The following is a 21324-nucleotide window of genomic DNA, read 5'->3' on the forward strand; positions in this document are numbered from 1 at the left end:
TAAAGTGTCCAAGACTAGGGTTTGGATGGAGTGGTGGATGGTATTTATACCCTAGGAGAGAGAAAATGGTGATGTCAGATGGATCTCGCGCCGCTAGGAACTCGGGTCGCGCCGCTAGAGGTGTTCTTGAGCAATTCTGTCCGAAAAACAGAAAAATCGCGCCGCTAGTATCTCGGGTCGTGACGCTACTGGGTTGAATACCCTGGCTCGCGCCGCGAGAGCACCTCCTCGCGCCGCTATTCACTTCAGGCTAAAGTTCTGACTTGAATTTCCTCAGATCGCGCCGCTAGAGAACCTCCTCGTGCCGCGAGGTCTTGCCTGGGGTTGCCGTTTCAGCTTCGTTCTTCTTCCGTTATTGCATATGGACCACTTCTGAGCTATTTTCTACCATTTGGGAGCAATACACCTGCTGTAGGCCTGAAACCACTAGCAAATACCATAACGCACCACAAAACAAGTATAAATGACTATAAAACTAGTACAAAACGTCCAATTCGGTGTAGGGAAACATGTACAATTTGAGGCTTATCACGTGGCAACCCAAAGCCGGTGTCATAGACACCGGTCTTCAACTTTCTAACTAAAACGGTGTCTTAGAGGCCGGCTTTTATTTATTCGTCTTTTCCTTTTCTACCAAAGACAAAAATGGTGATTTTTTTTTTGGAAGACGACGACGGTGCATATGTTGTTGTCATTCATTTAGAGAGAGGGGTGGAATGTGTTTTTGACTTTTGAGTGTGTACCAAATCTACTGGATTTTTTTTCTTATGTCTACATCGAGGTATGGTAGAGTTCCGGCGGTAGAAATGGGGGAGGAAAGAGATGGTAGGTTTGCAGGAAAAGGAAAAGGGTGAGAGGGTTGTGTTGTTTAATTGAATAATGTTGCTTTGGAAAGAAAAATAAAATAGTCAAACTCACAGGCCTCATGGGTGATTGCTTCTATTTTCATTTCTTTTTTACTTTATTTTTTTTAAAGAAAAGACAATCAAATAATCAATAATACAATGACAAAATAGTTTGTTTTGTTTTTAAAGTTTTTCCAAGAAACCCATTCTTTTTAAGTAATGTCGTTTAGCATTATCGTCTAATAACTAAGGGAAAATGATCCGTACTGCAGACTTTACCTAAGCTTAGGTACTACCACTTTATAAAAAGTTATAAATTAAACATTTGAATTTGATAAACATACATAGCCCCTTGACTTTTACATAATCCCCCATGCTTTACCTAAGATATGTACCGCATGCTTTACCTAACCTTTCCCCAATAACTAAATACATTTAATTTAACAAGTGGAAATAATAACGATGCTTCTATATTAGATAACTAGATATAACTTGTCCTTGAGCATTAGCTCAATGCATGGTTGAAATATCACCCCCTTATCCATGAGGTCTTAAGTTCAAGCCTTGGGAAGGACATAAGAAAGTCCCTTTATGAGGGTTTGGTTTGGTTATACCCATGTTCAAGTCTGAGGGGGCAGGGTTTACCCCTATTGATCGTCGTGCCTTCGGGCGGATTAGTATGGGGTTTCCCCCCCATCGGGTATTTGAAAGAGGCATTTCTACTTCGAGGGAGCTCTCTAGCGCGAACCCGGTTAAGACAACGTATGCTATACCTTCCGCTGTCGAATCGCGACATGAAGTTTTCAGCGAAATTCACCTTTCAAAAAAAAAAACCTAGGTATAACTTACATAATAGCACTAGATAAGCCATGTTGTATTTTTGTTTATTTATATATATCTATACTATATTATAAAGCAAAAAACATCTAGATTTTCAATATTGATTTTAAGTACTTTCCCAAAATGTCTCTGCTATTTATTATATATTTACCTAAAATAACTATAATACTCTTTCTCTCTCCTCATATCTCAACAAATCTTTTTTTTTTCTCACTCCTACATAAATCATTTATTCTTCCAATTCATTAAAAATCTTTTATCTCAAAAATCGTATATCGATTAATTATAAAAATTATATGGGTGTTCTTAAAATTTCATGTTCTTTCATTAGAGATGTCATTCGATATATTTTCGACGAATTTTTAAATCCGATGCGGAGCCCGTACGGCTAAGACATTTGACTATCATACTCTATGACCTATCACACTATATGACATATCACACTATATGACCTAGCATCTCACCGCCGCAATGCGCGGGTACTTACTCTCTTATATTATTATAAACTATATATTTAAAAAGTATCATATAAACAATAAGATTAAAATATAAAGTTATTGGTGATTTGAAAGTTATTTGGTTGTTTGTAAAAATCATAGATATATTAGTGTTTAGCTTAATGTTTAGCTTACTAATTCAATTCAATTTGTAATTATATATTCATCTTCCGTCATAAATAATTCAAACAACATAATTTGTAATACATTTAAAAATTTATTTTCTATCATTTAATTATCAAACATGTATTCTTAATACATTTATGATTACTAGATATATGTCCGCATAATACGGCAGCGGTAGGGATAGTAGTGTCAGCAACGGATGGTGGAGGTGGAGGCGACATGTCGCGACGATAGTATCGGCAGCGGTAGCAGTGATGGTGATGGTGACGGAGACGGAGACGGTGGTAGGGGCGGTGATAAGCGCGGAGATGGTGGTGAATGTTAAATTAGATGAGTATTTTTGGTTTTTCAACAGCTAAAAGTTCTGAAAGATCTTTAAAATAAAAACATGTATTGAAATAGAAGCCCAACTTTTAACCCCATCTCCAAATATACCGATAATAAAAAAATTTGATAATAAAATTTAAGGATTAACATAAAGTTTTACACATTTGTTATATCTATATACCGATAATAAAAAAATTGGATTGTCTTTTATTTAAAAAAATAAATGGAAAAAAAAAAATCACCCATGAGGCCATACTGTCATACTGTGAGTTTAACTCTTTTATTTTTCTTTCTAAAGCAACACTATATTCAATTAAACAACACAATCCTCTCACCCTTTTCATTTTCCCGCAAACCCACCATCTCCTTCCTCCCCCGTTTCTACCGCCGGAGCTCTACCATACCTCAATGTAGACATAAGGAAAAAAATACAGTAGTTTTGGTACACACTCAAAAGTCAAAAACACATTCCACCTCTCCGTCTAAATGGATGACATCAACATTTACACCGTCGTCTTTCACAAAAAAAAATTAACTGTTTTTGTCTTTGGTAGAAAAGGAGAAAAAAGAATGAAAGTCGGCCTCTAAGACACCGTTTTTGTCAGAAAGTTAAAGACTGGTGTCTAAGACACCGACTTTGGGTTGCCACGTATGTTAGGACCGGTGTTTGAGACACCGGCTTTGCCCAAAAAAGTTAACACCGGTGTCTTAGACGCCGGTTTTCGTAATTTTGTAAACTTTCGATCAACAGTTCGTAGTTACACCAAAAGGTTTGATTTTCGTTGTATCTGTACAAAAAATTCTTGAGGGGGTAAAGAGTTTATACCCGATGTATTTCTCAAACCATACGGTGCTTCGATTTCAAGCCCAATTCTTATAGTAGATCATTAGTATTTAGTAATACATGTTTGTTTTCGTTAATTAGTACATCGTACACTTGTTTCTTTGAGCTAATTAGACGAAAACTTGTGTATTAAAAAAGTAATATTCCGTATTAAATTAAACTTTGAATATAATGCTAGCAATTTTCTAATGACATGCTGATTTGATTTTATAGAGTATGTATCTTTTCGACATGAAACTAGAGGATGGAAATATGAGTCTTACATTATTTATTATACTATAATCATCTAGTATTTGAATAAACGTTACAGGAGACTGGCCCATCCCAATATCCCATCAAAAGATTAAGATTCTGTCAAGTTAAAACCTACGTTCAAGTTGTTTCGCAAGAGGAATTCGAAAGAACGACCCTTTAATTATTTTGGTTAGTTGTTGGCCTAAGTTTTCATTTAACACTCTACAATATCTCAACATGATCCAGTATGGTGGTTTCAACTTGATCCGACTCGTGTCATTGTTACTTCGTTTCTACGTACATTTGGCTAGACTGATCACTGATGTGCTTTTAGTGTACTTGATGTTAGATAGACCTTTGGAAAGTGCAGAAATCAAGTTTGAAAAGAACCCCTTCCCTTCCTTCAAGCCATTTGAAACACACAAAAATATCGATCCAATGTACGTACTACATACAACAAAAGAGCTTGCGGTAATTAAGTTCTCTGTATGATCCATCATAATCACCGTTCACACCAAATAAGTACCAACATTATTGAAGTCTGAGACAGATAATTTCGTTGCAAATCGAACTTGATCCCTATAATGACACTAAATGTCTTAATCACCAGCGTTGGGTTCACTCGTTGATGAAGTATTGCAGTCATCATTTCCAGAAGTAGTACTTGGGCCTACGATCATTGCAACATATATATATATATGAACATCAACTGTATCTAAGTATCAGAACAGTTTCATGCCTATTAACACAAAGGAATAATGGTCAATAAAGGTCGAAAATTTTCTGACTTCTCCATCACTTAAAAGCACCGTTTAGAATTCTGGAAATCATACAATGAGATATAACCAATTGACTTTCTCTATGACAGCACAATTTTAATTTTTTTACAGTATATAAAAAAGTTAAGTTTAACGGATTTTTCTCATCAATAGGCTAACATCAAAAGGCCTGTGCTGATATATGTTTTATTGCTGATTTGGGCATATTTTTTTAATTACGTTTGTAGAATTTAACAACTAAATGGGAGGTTGAAAGAAAAATACCGTACACGATAAGTTCACAACTGGGGGATTGTCATTCTTATTCTCTACAAGCTCAAACTTGTACGCATCTCCTTTCTTAAACCCATTCGCGTTGCACAAAGCTTTAAGACCATACCCTGTAAGATAAAAAGATTTTCCACTATTTTTTTTCAGCTGAACATCCCATGATCTTCTTTTATTGTCTGTAAGAATGGCTTTCCCGGTTTTCAAACCATTTGGTATCGAAAAATCAACTGGAAGATACTACAATGAGAACAGCCACAGTTAGTTCCTTGTTTTAGCATTAAACTTTGGGCCGTTGTTAATAAAAGCTTACCAGACACAACTTATTGAAGGTACAAGGCTTCAAAGTAGAAATAAAGTAAGGATGATGGTTACGAGTCGAACTAGTCTCCTTCACTTGAATAGGCTTCTTTTCTAGATCTGTATATATATGTGTTGAACTGGTCTCCTTAACCTGAACGGGCTTCTTTCCTAGATCTGTATGATTATGTTAGAACATTATGCCATATAACTCATCAAATTATATCATGTTCTATATATCTCATTCAGGTAGGAATGGCAAAAAAAAAAAAAAAAATTATCATTGTGAATTTGTGATCTCATAAATGTCATAAAAAGGGTAAGAGAGGACTATACTATAGATTTTGAAGATAGGCGTTTGTCTGTGTTTCACGAGCTCGAACATACAACTGTCACCAGATTGGATGTGATTTTTCTTTATGAGTTTGCGCCAATCTGTTAAAGGAACTGTTAAGCGAATTGGAATTGTACCGACTTTTAATGTTGCTGGCCAAGTCCGCTGTTCCTCGTCCATAAGAACTATTTTTGTATGAGCTGTTTGATTCTGCTTTCTTTTGACAATTAATCCGTTGGATCTTGAGAATCTTATCGGAACAGCCTGCAAAACTTGTATATATTCATTTGTTAATGAAAACAGCATTTGTATTCTGAACTTATAACAACGAAAATTGTGGCACACTTAAAACACACAAACACTCAAGTTTAATGTGCAAAAATGCATATCAGTGTCTGGGGTTGCATATTCCGAAAGTGCTTATAATCTAGAACGCATTTGAAATAAGCACTAAACAAACCTGTTCCAAAATAAGCTAATTAAAACAAAGTGCATTTTGTGTTATAAGAAATGCGATAAACCACAACATACTTAAGCAACCCATTTCCAAATACCATCTGTTAACACAAAAGATAGGTTGTAAAAACTTACCAATCTTGATGATCTGATATAATAAGGTGTCATTGTGGTCACAAAACAAGTATCATCGTTACATGGAAAGTTGTCTTTCTTGTAGGACTTCACTTGACCAATGTAATCAGGGCGGTCATCTTTAGGCTTCAGAGTAGAAGTGAAGTATCGATGATTTTTAAGATTTGAAGTACTAGTACCCTCATTCTTTACTTGAATATGGTTTTCAACAGGCTTCTTCCCTAGATCTGGATGATTAAGTTGAAACATAAATCTACAAAATAGCAGTGGCTATTTTAGACTAGTTTGTAACAGTTGATCTCAGTTTGTTATGAGTAAACTGTTATAAACTTAATATATATAGTGAAAGTGGGAGAGATAACATACTATAGATATGGAAAACGGCTGCTTCTGCATGTTTTACAAGCTTAAACATACACGAGTCCCCAACTTGTATGTGGTTTTGTATTCTGAGTTCTCGCCAACCCATTAACGAACTTTGAGCTTTAGTGAGTTTGAGTGTTGCTGGCCAAGTCCTTTGGGCTTCATCCATTACAACAATTTCTGTATGCGTGCTTTCGGTAATTAATCCATTTGACCTAGCGAATTCCATAGGAACGTGCTGCAAAACGTGCATATAGATTACTTGCAGTTGCATGAAATAAAGTACATTAACCGTTTTAGTTGTACTTTTGTTAAATACCAATCTTACTTGCAGTTTCCTAAAGTTTTAGTTCAAGTAATATTCAAAATCCCAGGGTTAGTGGAATGATATTTAACAAAAGTAGTATAAAACCCATATCAAATGCAAAAACTAATGAACTCGTATGACATACAACAGTCAACAGGCGAAGTGGACTTACGACTCTTGACGATCTGATGTTAGTAGGCGTCATTTTGGACACGAAAGAACAATGATCATCAAGTTGAAACTTGTCAATGTTTTCGGATGAATACCGCTTCTTCGACCTCTCTGATCAAATTTATCACAAAACATTATATAACGGTGAAATCATATTAATGATATTTCCCTAGCCTTTAAATATATACCAAATGGATAAAACGAAAACAAAGAAAAAAAATCAGAGCGAAATGAAACTACACACGTTCGATCAAAACTCTCAGGTGGTTCAATAGATAATTCCCATAGTAGATTTTTTAAAATTAACTTCAAATTATTTTGTACATAAAACTACATGGATTCTTTATCAAAACACTCAGGTGGTTCAAATGAAACCCAGAGTTTATAAAATCATTCGAGTATTTGACCACTTCACCAAATTAGTCATATATCACCGTTAAATCGCGTCTTTATAACAACAAAATGTACGTTGTACTGGGTACAGTAAAATCGAGCTTACCAAATGTGTGGATCGAGTCAGATTCTGTAATATGGTCGTCTACATTCATTTCAGGATATTGTCTTTCACATAAAGATTGGTCAAACACAATAAAGTCAAACACCAAGTTTCCTTGATGTTTGAACACAACAAAGTCAAACTCTTGCACTCCATTGTCTTCCACAAACTTCCTCCAACCGTCACCAAAAACCCCTGTGTCGCTAATGTCCACTGGCCATTCGCGACACCCACGTCTCAATATCGGTTTATCGCGTCCCTCTCCGCTTAATTTTGTCCAAAAACAACTTGGAATTGACTGTAAAACATGCATATATATACCAATTAATTTTTTTGTGAGTAAGATATTTTTAATAAAAATATAAATATCTGTATACGACAAGAATGGATATATCAGACATTGTCAAATCCTACTAACAGTAAATATCTATTTATCAATATTTTTACTAGGTTGTAATGTAAAACACTAGATGAGCTTCATGAGATGAATCTACAAAGGTCATAAAAGAATAAAACTTTTATACGTGTCAAGCTAGATAAGTACTAAAGCATATACTATACATACATGATCATGCATATATGTATAATAACGTGGTGTGTGTGCTAAAACATATATATACATGATGGAGTTGCATTGATCATGAAAGTAAAGCTTACATACCAGGTTAAACTTGGAGCCAGGGGAGATGAACTTGAAGAAATGATTTGGAGTACTATCTGCCATGACAGTGTTAGTGCTAGTGGTATGGTATGAAGTTATAGTTATAAAACTTCAAAGGCCCTAAAATGGATGGTAATAACTACATACACATATATGAAGTAATCACTGGTAAGTAGGCACCCTCACATTTACTGTTTAAATACTTATTGTTTGACTATTTCCTAGTCAACGTTTGCATACAAAGATTTTGAATGAATAATAAAATAAAATGTCTAGCCAATCATGCAAACAAGTGGTGGTTCTTTGATACGAGTAGATATTTCTCTGATAAACGTTAGTTTATATACACATAATGACAGATTAATTAATTTTGATTCTAAAAAACAGTACTGGTAAAAGAGGCAAATACACGCGCGGTGTCTCGAGTACATGGTTTATCAAGACATTTTTAACGAAACTATATACATGCACTTTATTGTTTACATAATATAGTGGTGGCTCAAGGAGTACGGGTTTTAGGCCCGTGTTATTGCCTCAAATTTTATATATAATGCATGAAGTGAAAAAATCATATAAAAAATTTAAAAATTAAAATTAAGAGAATTAAATTAAGTGTAGTTTAAAAGGACTTTTGATTAAATGAATTGTAATATGTTTTGGGCTTTTTTTCTCCTTTTTAAATAAGTTTTAGTTATAAATAGACTTCATTTTTTAGTTTTGCTTTAGGCCCAACATGGTTTGAGCCGCTACTGACATAATATTCTCTCCCTCTGTTAAGCGTACGATTTTGACTTTATAGGTCTTTTTCTTTCAACATTGACCGTAAATATTTTTGTTTGCGTTATATAACACTTGACATAACATATATGAATTGATTAAGTTTTAAATATATTTTTCATTGATATGACATTTATCAACTAATATATAACACAAATGAAGATATTTATGATCAAAATTGGAATAAAAAGACTTAATCAGTCAAAATAGGACAATTAAAATAAAACAGAGGTAGTAGTTATTTATACAAATTGTTTTTGGTATCTATAAGGATTTATATATATTTATAATAATAATCAATAAGTCAATAAGGTTAGATCAAGTGATTAATATCATTGTCTTTGAAATATAAGTTAAGCTAAGTATCTATCCTTATGTCTTACAAGGCCAAAAATCCTTTTCTATTTTAGATGGAAACTAGAAGTAACCTTTCTACCTAAGTATAAGGAGAAAACTGTAGACATCTCAACCTCCCCATGCACCGTCTTAATTACTTTTTTTACTAATAACAATATTAATTTTGAGTTGCTAAAATTTCTCTACCTTAAAAAGGGATAAAATTATCTATATTTTAACCTCTCATAAATTATGACATATAAAAAAACTTATGTTATTTTTTTTTTCTACTGAGGGGGAGAGGAGTGGAGGACGCAGCATGCTTAGCCAGCCGAAGTAACACCGCCGCCAACCCGCAGACATGAAGACGACATGGGTCTCAACGGGCTAAAAGCCCTGCGCGGTTTGGAGCATTTGATCGTTGGGGGGAGCGTGCGAGGTGGGGTCCAGGTGCACTTTTTGACCGTTTGAACCTAATTAAAAAAAAAAAAATCCTACCTCTTTATCTATAAATATTCAACATGATCATCAAAGACAACGGGCGGACAATATCACCAGTTCATATTATGGATCCACCGGTGCCAAGAGTTTATAACCCGGAAGCAAATCGGGAGTTAATGGACGAGAATGTGTATCATCGGCTCCGATATGATCTCACAGCGCATGTATCGGCTTTAGACTTATCATACCTTGACGATCCAGCGATGCAGCCACCATCAGTTGCGAGTTTGATTTAGTTGTCTTAATTATCATGTAGAATTTTAGTTTCGGCTTATGTTGTTATGTACTTTTTAATTCATGTTTATGCAATGTTTAGTTTAATTTTAATGAAATATTTAATTTTTTATTAAAAAAGAAGAAGTTTGATGGAAAAAAATAAATAAATTTGGAAGGGTTGAGAAGATATGAATGCCATTGAAAATGGTTGGGAGGGTTGAAAAGAAAAAATTAATTGGAGGTATTTGATTGGTGGGATTTGGGAGAGATGAAATTTTAGGAGGCCATGACTCCTCTCCCATAGATATTTTAGGTTCCAAGATTAATAATCTAACTTTTCACAATTTAGATCATTCATTTCAATGCTAGTCGACCTATATACCTACACAAATGTCAAAATTTAAAAGCAATTATTTAATGTTGTGATTGATTAGTGTCAGTTTCCTTGATTTTAGCATATAAAGTTTTGAAAAATAATAAATGTAACTAATTTGGTAAAGCAATACAAATATGTCTAAAACATCACTTATCAAAAATTAAGGTTAAGGGTAAGATTAAAAACTACAATGAGTTAAAACTTATGCATATATCAGTATCAAATTTTTATAGAGCTACCGAATCGATAAGATATATCATTACTCAAAAGTTTTCTACACATTTGAACATCAAGTGATTGTTATCGTCACTTTCAAAACCCAAACCACACACTTCAAAAATACCCTAAATATAAACAACATATCTTTAGATACTTGTAATAAGTTGTATTTTCCTCTATTGATTTGTCAAGTACACACTATGCAATTATGCATAATGCATACCACCAGGCACCAACTCAGAGAACAGCACCTATCGATTCTCAAGGAATGAGGCAGATCGGCCCACCATTGAGTCCAGTAAGACCCATGGGCTAATCATTTTCAATTTTAACTAAATGGGTTTTTATAATTTAGGAATGGAGCCCAAGCCCAACAACAGTGAAATTATATCAGGGCCCAGTTATCAAAATTATAATTACATAAAACTTCAGAGTATGGCTTGTCGTAAAGAAAGGAATTTCAAATCCAAATATGTGAAAGAATTTCAAAGTTTTATGTTTAAAAGAATTTGATGAAATATTTTAGATTTCAAATGTATTAACCATCCAACCAAATATGAAAAGGAATCCAATAAATTTTTATGAAATTACTACAAACCAAACACCCCTTAAGATTTAAGAGGTGGTTAATTTGGTTGGTATACATATTTGATTAACTAGATTGATTAATTTGATCAACAAATGGTATTTCCCGAGGTTCCATGCACCATCTACTCAATACATAAACTTAAACTATATATTATATATTACAGAGTAATTGGTAATTACATTAGATTTAATAAGATTGGCTAACAATTAACAAAAACATAACTACATAACCAACAATAACATCTTGAGTAAGGCTGTCAATGCTGGACCAAATTTAAACCTGACCCGAATAAACCTGGTTAGGGTTATGAAATTCCAACCCGTTGACTTTCTTACTTGTCAACAACCTACTACACTGAGTTTTTTTTAGGTTCAGGTTCGCATTAACCCTTTAAATTAAAAGGTCAAACTGACAACTAAAAATATTTTAAGTTTATATTAGTTTTTTTTAATAGATCGACCCACCAATCTATTTGACTTGCCAACCCGACAACCCAAAAACCACTACCCATTTGACATGAAATCAACTCGTCAACCCAATACACATATGACCCGTTTGACCCGAAATCAACCCGTTAACCCACCAATCCATTTGACCCACCAACCGAATTATTTTAGATTAATGGGTTCAAAAACACAATATATTTATACATCTATTCAATAAAACATAAAAATAATTATCAAAATATATTTTTAAAAGTATTTACTTTGAGTCAAAAACACACATATATATATATATATACTGAAAAGTTATTTTAGGAACCCTTAAAAAAGCAGAAACCTTTAGGAACTTTTTAAATTAAGCCTAATCATTGATTATCATTTACATGATGATTTTTTTTAATTGTTTTGAGTTATTTTGGTGTAATTTTAGATTTTACAATTATGTATAGACATAGATTATTATCACAATTATGTGAAGAATAGATATTATGATCACATGTGCATGGATAGTGCTATGAGCACATGTATGCAAGTCGATAGGTTATGATCATTTGAAAACTAAATTTTTTGTGAAAATTAGAAAACTGGCCAAAACACATTGTGATCTGAATTTAACACAGCGTGTTTTTAATTTTAATTTTTAGATAACACATTGTGTTAAGGTCATATCACAGTGTGTTTGAACAATTTTCTGATTTTCACGCGTTATCAAAAACACACTGTGATTTAAACTTAACAAAATGTGTTTTTAGATTACACAATAAAAACACAAAACACATTGCGTTTTTAGAAAACACAATTAAAACACATTATATTAGATTTTGATCACAGTATGTTTTGACTAGTTTTTAGTTTCACAGAAATTTTAGTTTTTCAAATGAACACTTCACACACACACATATATATATTTGAAGATTCATGAGAACTCTCAAATTATGATTGGATCACGTGTTTTTTTTTATTCATTCACATGTGAAATGATATAAAAAAAATACGTTGTAAAACAAACTTCTAAAAAAAATCTTCAAAATAGCTTTTTGTGAACTTGTGAATAACTATATCTATGTTATTTTTACACATGTGATCAAACAAGTATATATAAGGTTTTGAAATAAACTTTCTTTTATAATATATATTTTTATAACGTTTCATATATGAATAAAGAAAAAACATAGTATATTCAAATACATTAATTAAGAGTTTTTAAGTTTTTCTTTTCCAAAATAAAGTTGCTATAGTTGAAAGAGTCAAAGATGAAAGTTATGCATCAATTTTTTGGGCTTTTCTTTTCCAAAGTCAAACATGGGAATTAAACCAGCTGGATAAATATTGCATGTCACTTTCATGATGCCTGAAGTCTTATTCACTTATTAAATCAATGCCAAATTTTTCTTGTGAACTTGACATTCTGATGAAAAGAAAGCAACACGAAGACATATGGCAATGAACTATCTATTAGACTACAAGAAAATGAAGACAAAACTTTCTGGTCTCTAAAATGATAGATTGACAACTTAGCATAATTTTTTAGTATAGTATTAGGAAATTATGAATTAATCAAGTTTATATATTATGTTAAGTAACTAAAGTCCAACCAACTCTTACCATATAATCGGTGTTCTTGTTTCATTGTCTCGTACAAAAAATTGAGATTCTTTACGTCAATGGCAAACATGTGTCATCCGCATACCCCATATCTAGTCCTTTCTTGTATCGTTTTCTGTTGGTTTATCTCCTCAGTTACTTCTGCAGATTTTGAAAATGAGACAGATCGCTTGGCTTTACTCTCGGTCAAGTCATATATAAGATCTGACCCATATCAGATCCTGCCTTCTTGGAACGACTCAATCCATTTTTGCAACTGGACAGGTATCATATGTGGTCTAAGGCGCAAGAGAGCCGTCACCCTCAATTTGTGGTCCGGTGCCTTTTCTGGTTCAATATCTCCTGCAGTGGGTAACCTTTCATTTCTTAGGGAGCTTCTTCTTTACAACAATAGCTTCACAGGTAACCTCCCACAGGAAGTTGGCAGGTTATCAAGATTAAGGAGGCTAGGGATTTCCAATAATGATCTGTCAGGCGAAATTCCTTCGAACATATCTCAGTGTCTAAATCTTGTAGAACTTGATCTAAGTGGAAACGGTTTCATTGGTACTATTCCTAATGAATTCGAGTCGTTAAATAAGCTTCAATTTTTAAACCTCCACTCAAACAACCTAACAGGAGAAATACCAAAGTTTATTGGAAATTTTACGAACCTTACATTTATATCTGGTTTAGGCAATAATTTCCATGGAAGCATTCCTAATACTCTAGGTCGGTTGTCCAATCTATGGTTTTTTGGGTTTGCAGAGAATAACCTTTCCGGCACCTTACCACCCTCGTTTTTCAATCTTTCATCCTTGACAAACATAGATTTGCCTGATAATCAGATTGGCGGGAATCTGCCAGCAGATATCGGACAAAGATTTCCTGGGCTTGTATTTCTAAACCTTCCAATAAACAAATTTACCGGACCCATTCCAGATTCATTATCTAATGCCTCGAATCTTGAAGTGCTGGCACTCAATGAAAACTCATTTACTGGCAGCGTGCCAAGCTTTGATTGGCTAACAAGGTTGACATGGTTTGCAGTTAATAATAATGACCTTGGGTTTGGGAAATCCGATGACTTAAACTTTGTATCATCTTTAGCCAACTGTACCAGATTAACTTCATTGGGTTTCGGTGCCAACAATCTTGGAGGAGTCTTGCCAAAATTAGTATTCAACTTTACTCAACTTACCGAGCTCACAATAGGAAGGAACTTGATATCTGGTAATATTCCCTCTGAGATTGGGCAATTAGTTAACGTTGAGAGATTGTTTCTGTTTTCCAACCAATTAAGTGGTACGATTCCAAGTTCGATTGGGAATCTGAGAAATGTCGGTGCAATGTCTCTTAGAGGAAACTTATTATCAGGATTTATACCATCGTCATTGGGAAATCTCACCTTACTGAGCAGGCTCTTTTTACAGTATAACCGTCTAGAAGGAACTGTACCTTCTAGTTTATCGAAATGTAAAGGGTTGCAGCTTCTGGATCTTTCTAGAAATAATCTTAGTGGTAGCATACCCAAGGAAATTTTCAGTCTATCGTCCTTGACAATATCTCTTGACCTTTCTGACAACCAGTTTGTAGGTTCTCTTCCTTCTGAAGTAGGTGTCTTGAAGAATTTGGTCTCTTTTAATATTTCGAATAACATGATGTCGGGTTTGATTCCATCTAGTCTTGGATCTTGCACCAGTTTGGCTGTGTTGTCCATCTCAAGGAATACCATTCAAGGAGAAATTCCAGGGACATTTAACTCATTGAGAGGACTAGAAGTTTTAGATCTTTCCCACAACAGTTTAACCGGTAATATCCCTGATTACCTGGGAGAATTTGTGTTCTTAGAAAGTATAAACTTATCTTTCAATAGTTTTGAAGGAAAGTTGCCCGAAGAAGGAGCTTTTCAAAATATAAGTAAAGTTTCCATTGAAGGGAATGCTAAGCTTTGCGGTGGTCTTAGAGAATTTCAGTTGCCCAAGTGTTCCTTTGAAGAATCATCAAAGAACAACAAACTTCCTCTGTCTTTGATAATAATTATACCAATACTTTGTGTGATTTTCATTCTAGCCCTTATTCTGATCTTTTACCTTATTCTGAAACGAAGATATAGTAAGAAGGTTTCTGCGGGGACTAGTTCGGACAATGAAAAACTTCAACTTTCTTATAGAATCTTACATGAAGCAACAAATGGATTTTCATTGGAAAATTTAGTCGGTTCTGGAAAATTCAGCTCTGTCTATAAAGCGATCCTGTACCAAAAAAATGGACCAGAAGTTGTTGCTGTGAAGGTACTAAAACTTGAAGTTCGTGGTGCTGAAAAGAGCTTTATTGCAGAATGTGAAGCCTTGAGAAGTATCAGACATAGGAATCTTGTGAAAATCATAACTGCTTGTTCCGCTCTTGATTATCAAGGGAATGCTTTTAAGGCTCTTGTTTATCCTTATATGATAAATGGAAGTTTGGAGGACTGGTTGCATAATTATCCACTAGTTGGTCCGGAGAATGAGTCATCCAGGTGTCTAAACTTTTTGGAAAGGTTGAATATCTTGATAGATGTGGCGTGTGCTCTGAATTATATTCATCAGCACTGCGGATCACCAATGGTTCATTGTGATATTAAGCCTAGTAATGTTTTGTTGGATGCTGATATGGTAGCCCATCTTGGTGACTTTGGGTTGGCAAGATTACTTCAACAAGCGACACATGTTTCTTCTACAAGTCACGCCAGTTCCCTTGGAATAAAAGGAACTATCGGATATGCTGCTCCTGGTACTCAACTTTCTTCATCTTTTGATTGCAATGCTTAATTCTAAAGATCTATGTCTTTCTTGAGATAGTTTGAATAGGTTTACCAATATAACCAGGCATAAAATAAAAGTAAAGGAGTAAAGTTGTTCATCCTAGGATTTTTTCATGTGTAAATTATGCAGAATATGGAATGGGCAGTAAGACGTCACCTTCTGGCGACATTTATAGCTTTGGAATTCTCATACTAGAGTTATTTACGTGCAAACGTCCTACTAATGACATATTCAGTAACAACCTCAATCTGCATGATTTTGTGAAGATGGCCATACCTCACCAGGTTATGGAGATAACTGATCCTGCTCTTTTTCAGTCGAAGCAAGAGGAAAATATGACTAAAGATACACATGATTGCAAAACACACGTGCCAATCGAGGATTGCCTGATCTCAGTCTACCGAATTGGGATTGCTTGCTCAGTGGAAATACCCAGACAACGAACAGCCATCAACAACGTCATAGACCAACTGAAGCTTGTTAAGGAAACTATGACTGCTGCATAAAATGTTTTATAGTTAAGGAAACTATGACTGCTGCATAAAATGTTTAATGTTGGTCAACACAACTTCTTGTTTTGCTCTGTTTTCGCTTGGACTCGGTTTCATCCTTCTATTATTACCAACAGTCATGTGTCCCAACATCCAATTATATGAAAACATAATATTGGTTATTAAGAGGAGCTGAGTATTTTTCCTATGTAAGCGGCGAATACACCAGATTTTAGATATTGTTTATATATCTGAGTTGTTGCGGAATGAGACCAAGATTCCGTGGAGTTAAACCTATTCTGCTTACTGAGTCCAGTGGCGGTTATTAAATCCCGTATTCTTTGCTATGTAAACGGATACGACCTAGGATATGTGAACTTAAACCTAACTAGTGAAGATGATGGCAACATCCCCTGTTCTGACTCTGGCTCCATCTTCATTTTTCTGTCTCTATTTTTATTCTCATTTAAGAATGATTCTTATATATTCTTGTCCCAAAAGTTATAATATATGTATATGATGCATAATAAATCTTTAAGCATCACATGAAGTGTTTTGAGCAGGGGAAGAGTATCTTTGGTTAGGCTAATTTGGTTGTAGGCTTATTGACTTTAATGTTGGGCTGCTATGTTTAAATGATTGGGTCAGATTGATTTAAACTTTGAACACTGTTGACCTTCATTCTAACCTCACACTCTCCTGTTTGTGACAATAGTATTGAGACCTTTAACACCTCTCCCTCGAGTGCCATGAACACTCCATCACTGAGCTAATAACTGGCTGAATATTGCTCCTTTCCGAAATCCTCCTCCTTGATGACGGACGTGTCAGTACAAACTGCTATATGGATCATTTGGCTGGTCAAGAACAGATTGGAAAGATTGAAAACCACCTCTGTTTGTTGTAATATGTCTGTAACATCGGTGACTATTTTTGCATCTTTCTAATCAACTAACATGTAGCCTTACACAAAAAAAAATGAGGTTCCTTCTCAAGGTCGTAAGATATCCAGAAAATACCATAAACATGCAGAAATGACTAACCAAATGAACACTAACATAACCTTGTTATAATTTATGTACAGAATCGGCAAATCCAGAACAAAACCCTAAAGAAGCAAGTTATTTTACATACAAGTCACAAGACTATATGTGAAAGCCTCTCAATCTGAGACTTGAAGATATCTCCGATGGAAAATTGGGGCTTCACAGCAGGTGGCGAGTTTGGCTTCACAACTCTCTCATTCTTCACTGCTAGATCTATTAAACCCATCTCTCTCTTCATGGATTTCACCATCTCCATATCCACATTGTTTCCGACTACATCGCTCACGTAGAATGTAATATTCACACTTTGATCCAGTTTTGTCGCAACATCTGCTCTCAGTACTACCAGCCCTTTCTCCCGAAGAACTCGAGTTATGTCTGATAACAAACCTACCCTGTTATTTGCACATAGTTCTATCCTGGTTCCCTGCACACACATGCAAGTATAACCAAATTTGAAGAATTATATATGCTTTTCTGGATAGCACCGATACACTTGCAACATGAAGAGACCTTCTTAACTTAACTTGCAACATGAAGACATACCTCACATACACGGCGTTCCACAGCAGCCTCTAGGCATTTCATAGCATGCTTCTTCTCACTCTCTGTGCGCAATGCACCCCCGTCAATCTTTCTTACAAAATATTCCTGTTAAAAAAGTTATATTTTAGTTATTCCACGACAGTCATGATAACCGTCAAGCTTCCATCCCAGTACCATATATACACAAGTCATGTGTTATATTGGTTCAATTAAAATGAAATAGTCAGATGGTGACATACCTGAAAGGCATGGCCTCCACGAGAATCAACAGAAGCATGGGAGATCACATATTGCATGTCTGCAAGTGTGCAAACTGTATCAAACATAAGCCTTCTCCTGTCCCTGCATTTCACACTAACAATCGAATATCCCTTTTCAGTACAATTTTCTATCAATACACTCGCCTTTTCTGCCTTTTTCTTGCCTTTTGAATCCTGTCCCCGTGAGGTGCCAGGAGGGCAGACTGGCCGTTGAGATGGCACATCAAAGTCCTGAACTGATAGCAAGAGTTGATGCAGCCGCCTTTCCACAGTGGTCATGGTGCCTTCGCTACCTCCTGTGCATATAAGACCAGTGAACTTGACATCCTTGTGTTGTGGGATATCTGAGCTAGCGTTTTCCGGTGTGTTAGAGGCATGCAAAATGGTGTTCAGGTGGTGCTCAATTGCAGCAAGACGATGGTCACCAAGGCGTGTATCAGAGGATTGATCTGAGATATAGGCAACACATGCCAAACGGGCATTATGGCTCCATGCATGGGCTTCGACAATGTTGCAATGGAGATCTGCTAGAGCTGCCGATATCTCAGAAAATAGGCCTGGCCTGTCTGTACCAGTCATTTCGATAGCTGTCGGCTCTCCATGAAAATCAGTGTCATGAGCTTTACTTGTCTGACCTGTGATCTTTGACGCAGCTACTCGTTTTGAACCCATAGCCTTTACCAAAACACCAAAAAATAGAGCTTCATAAATTGACATCTCCAAACCTACATATTGAACTGTCTTGACTTAAATTATACTCGTATGAATATTACCTGTTGAATGTAGTTGATTACTCTCTGATCGGAGACTTTCCTACCATTCTCATCTTTAACATGGAATACTGCAAAGTATTATATAGCATAATAGTAGTACATTAACCATATAAGTATATGAAAAAGTTCTGTATTTCAATATTACTAGGATCAAAGTCACAATTAAACCGTCAACTTCAAAAATGAGGTAAATTTATATGCTCATAAAAGTTCTTATATGCTAATAATGCGTTTTGCAGATCAAATTTAGTTCTTATCAACAACATCAAGTTTGTATTTTGGGATATACTAAAAGTTAGATCAAAGCTTCTCTTTAAAAGGTATTATAAAGAATAAGTTAGTCCTTTGACTTCCAATTGTCAAATTTAAAATGGATTCTAAAATAGTTAATTTTTTTATGCGGTCAAAATGGGCCCGTTTCCCAGGGGAAGGACGTGTTGGGAGGTATTTGGGTGCTTTGTATATGTTAAAAACATGAGACAACGTTGCCAGATTGTCACGAAATTTAACGTGGGACTTCTTCCATATATAAAACCAAAGGGAGTTCAGACTCAGAAACTTGGGTTTCGGGTAAATTTGGCCTGTTTCCTCGCCTTGAGCCAGTTAAAGACGTATTCTGGTAGATATAACAATTTAAGAGTTTGGGGACTAAAATCATGGATATTATCTTTGCATCTTGAAAAAAGACTATTTAAATATAGAAATTCAAAAATTTGTGACATACCATCCATGAACCACCCAGCATCAGAAGATATATAGCCTTTTGTGATAGTTAGGTTGACTTCTGTCAAAACCTGCACTACTTCCAGAAGTTGGTCTTGCTTCTTTACACAATCTATCTGCAAATACAAAAGACAAGATCAATTAATCAGTTATGTCCTTTTCTTACGCTAAATGAGCAGAGCTCTAAGTCCATATCTTGGTGGGACCTTAACTAGTGATGGCTCATTTAGTCCCATTTGATTTTTTTTTTTTATCTGCCATGGATTCACAAATTCGATTACCTTCACAATGGTATAATCATCTATGCTTTCATTGTCAAAGGTCACTCTGCAACTGATGCCAACCAGTCGAACAATAATCAATGATAATCACATTACAAATGCAATCCTTAAGTATGTAAACATGTAATGTATTATATCACTTACGATGGGCCGTTTATCCTTTCTGAGAGGGATTCAAATTCGGGATCAAAGTAGGGTGAAAAAGTTCTGCTCATGCTGCAAACTACAATAAGAAAAACTTTTCGCAATAAATATATGTAGCATAAACCCTGGTTTAGATTACAAAACTGTTATGACACTTGTCTTGTTCTCTCTTGGGATTCAATCATAACCTACATTTGGGTCGTTTTGGCCCGTGTGATAACACATAATTTATTTAAGTCACTCCAACACGTATTTTAATCCTTAGAAACTTCCTCATATAAAGACAGTTAGTGAAATCTACAACAAACTCACACAGCCCTGCCAACACTTTCATCATACAAGTGGTCTCCTAATCCACATCTTAAGTAGCATTAGGCATGTTTGGTAATTTGAATGTGTAGGGTTTATTATCATGTAGCTAGTCAAAACCTTAAATCATATAATTCATAATCAATTATGAAGTAAAATCAGCTTAAAGCTAGCTTCAGAATTTATTTTTCCATATTAAAAAAAAACTTATATATGTAGTTATAATAAGATATGGTTACGTACGTATACTATAAAATTACAACAATATATACCAATCAATTTCTAAGGGATTATCTGGTATAAACAAAAAAAACGGAGAACCCCGCCTAAAATACAAAAACACATACATACATTATATGATATATATATTAAAGAGATAACCAAAAGAGCATATATGTACGTATGCACCTACGTAACACTGGTTTCAAGGCGCAACGACAATATTTAGAAAATGAATGTATATATATTGATGATGATCAGTTGTTCTCTCTCTCTTGAACATATATATATTTGATTTGATGATGTAAGAATTGAATCAATTACTGCATTATTATATTTTCCAAGAGAAAGTATAGAAAGAGAGAGAGATGGGGGGGTTTGCGAATTAATCTGGCAGGGAAACAGAAGGTTGTTAAAATATTAATTAGAGAGAAGATGAATGTATTATAGAATTGATGCATGTGTTCAATGAGTTTAACAAGAATGAAGAAAAGTTAATGGTGGAGAGTCAATAGTGCGGTTATATATTACTAGTTTTTCTAGAATAAAAGTCTACAAGATATGCACAATTCAAGTCCAATGGCAAAATTTTCTCGTCTTCGGATTTTGACCATTTAAGTAGTTTATATATTTTTCGTGCTTAGTCTCGTAACGTAACATACCATTCTTATTAATCAATTTAATAAAATTACAATTTGATGA

General features: G+C 34.7%; 3 protein-coding genes and 1 long non-coding RNA gene across 4 annotated transcripts; 1 reads left to right on the forward strand and 3 right to left on the reverse strand.

Annotated features, from left to right (window-relative positions):
- Positions 1-4143: 4143 nt before the first annotated feature.
- Positions 4144-4914, reverse strand: LOC122581036. The gene is made up of 2 exons (XR_006320957.1): positions 4762-4914; positions 4144-4383 (listed from the first exon to the last, which is right to left on the reverse strand). It is a non-coding gene; the product is annotated as an uncharacterized LOC122581036 (long non-coding RNA).
- A 1-nt stretch (position 4915) lies between these two features.
- Positions 4916-8045, reverse strand: LOC122583772 (B3 domain-containing protein REM5-like; the record flags this gene model as incomplete). The annotated part of the gene is made up of 8 exons (XM_043756144.1): positions 7983-8045; positions 7325-7619; positions 6827-6936; positions 6351-6585; positions 5985-6211; positions 5447-5657; positions 5073-5236; positions 4916-4999 (listed from the first exon to the last, which is right to left on the reverse strand). Coding segments are annotated over exons 1-8 (1389 nt in total), but the record flags the coding sequence as incomplete, so codon positions are not given.
- A 5058-nt stretch (positions 8046-13103) lies between these two features.
- On the forward strand, positions 13104-16412 carry LOC122583773 (probable LRR receptor-like serine/threonine-protein kinase At3g47570). The gene is made up of 2 exons (XM_043756145.1): positions 13104-15798; positions 15960-16412. The coding sequence occupies exons 1-2, from the start codon at positions 13104-13106 to the stop codon at positions 16334-16336; spliced, it is 3072 nt and encodes a 1023-aa protein (XP_043612080.1). The 3' UTR covers positions 16337-16412.
- A 968-nt stretch (positions 16413-17380) lies between these two features.
- Positions 17381-20813, reverse strand: LOC122583871 (ACT domain-containing protein ACR2). Its single transcript, XM_043756245.1, has 8 exons — positions 20804-20813; positions 20095-20173; positions 19951-20002; positions 19671-19785; positions 18947-19014; positions 18153-18848; positions 17914-18018; positions 17381-17794 (listed from the first exon to the last, which is right to left on the reverse strand). The coding sequence occupies exons 2-8, from the start codon at positions 20163-20165 to the stop codon at positions 17459-17461; spliced, it is 1443 nt and encodes a 480-aa protein (XP_043612180.1). The 5' UTR covers positions 20166-20173; positions 20804-20813; the 3' UTR covers positions 17381-17458.
- Positions 20814-21324: the final 511 nt, after the last annotated feature.

This window comes from Erigeron canadensis, chromosome 9 (genome assembly GCF_010389155.1).
Source record: "Erigeron canadensis isolate Cc75 chromosome 9, C_canadensis_v1, whole genome shotgun sequence".
NCBI lineage: Eukaryota > Viridiplantae > Streptophyta > Magnoliopsida > Asterales > Asteraceae > Erigeron > Erigeron canadensis.

Bases quoted from the DNA above. Each gene is read 5' to 3' on its own strand.
- LOC122583773 (XM_043756145.1), top strand. From the start codon at position 13,104: ATGGCAAACATGTGTCATCCGCATACCCCATATCTAGTCCTTTCTTGT. The intron at 15,799-15,959 runs GTACTCAACTTT...TAAATTATGCAG, and splicing joins TATCGGATATGCTGCTCCTG to AATATGGAATGGGCAGTAAG.
- LOC122583871 (XM_043756245.1), bottom strand. From the start codon at position 20,165: ATGAGCAGAACTTTTTCACCCTACTTTGATCCCGAATTTGAATCCCTC. The intron at 19,015-19,670 runs GTATGTCACAAA...AATACTTTGCAG, and splicing joins TGCTGGGTGGTTCATGGATG to TATTCCATGTTAAAGATGAG. The intron at 17,795-17,913 runs GTATGTCTTCAT...ATGTGTGTGCAG, and splicing joins TGGAACGCCGTGTATGTGAG to GGAACCAGGATAGAACTATG.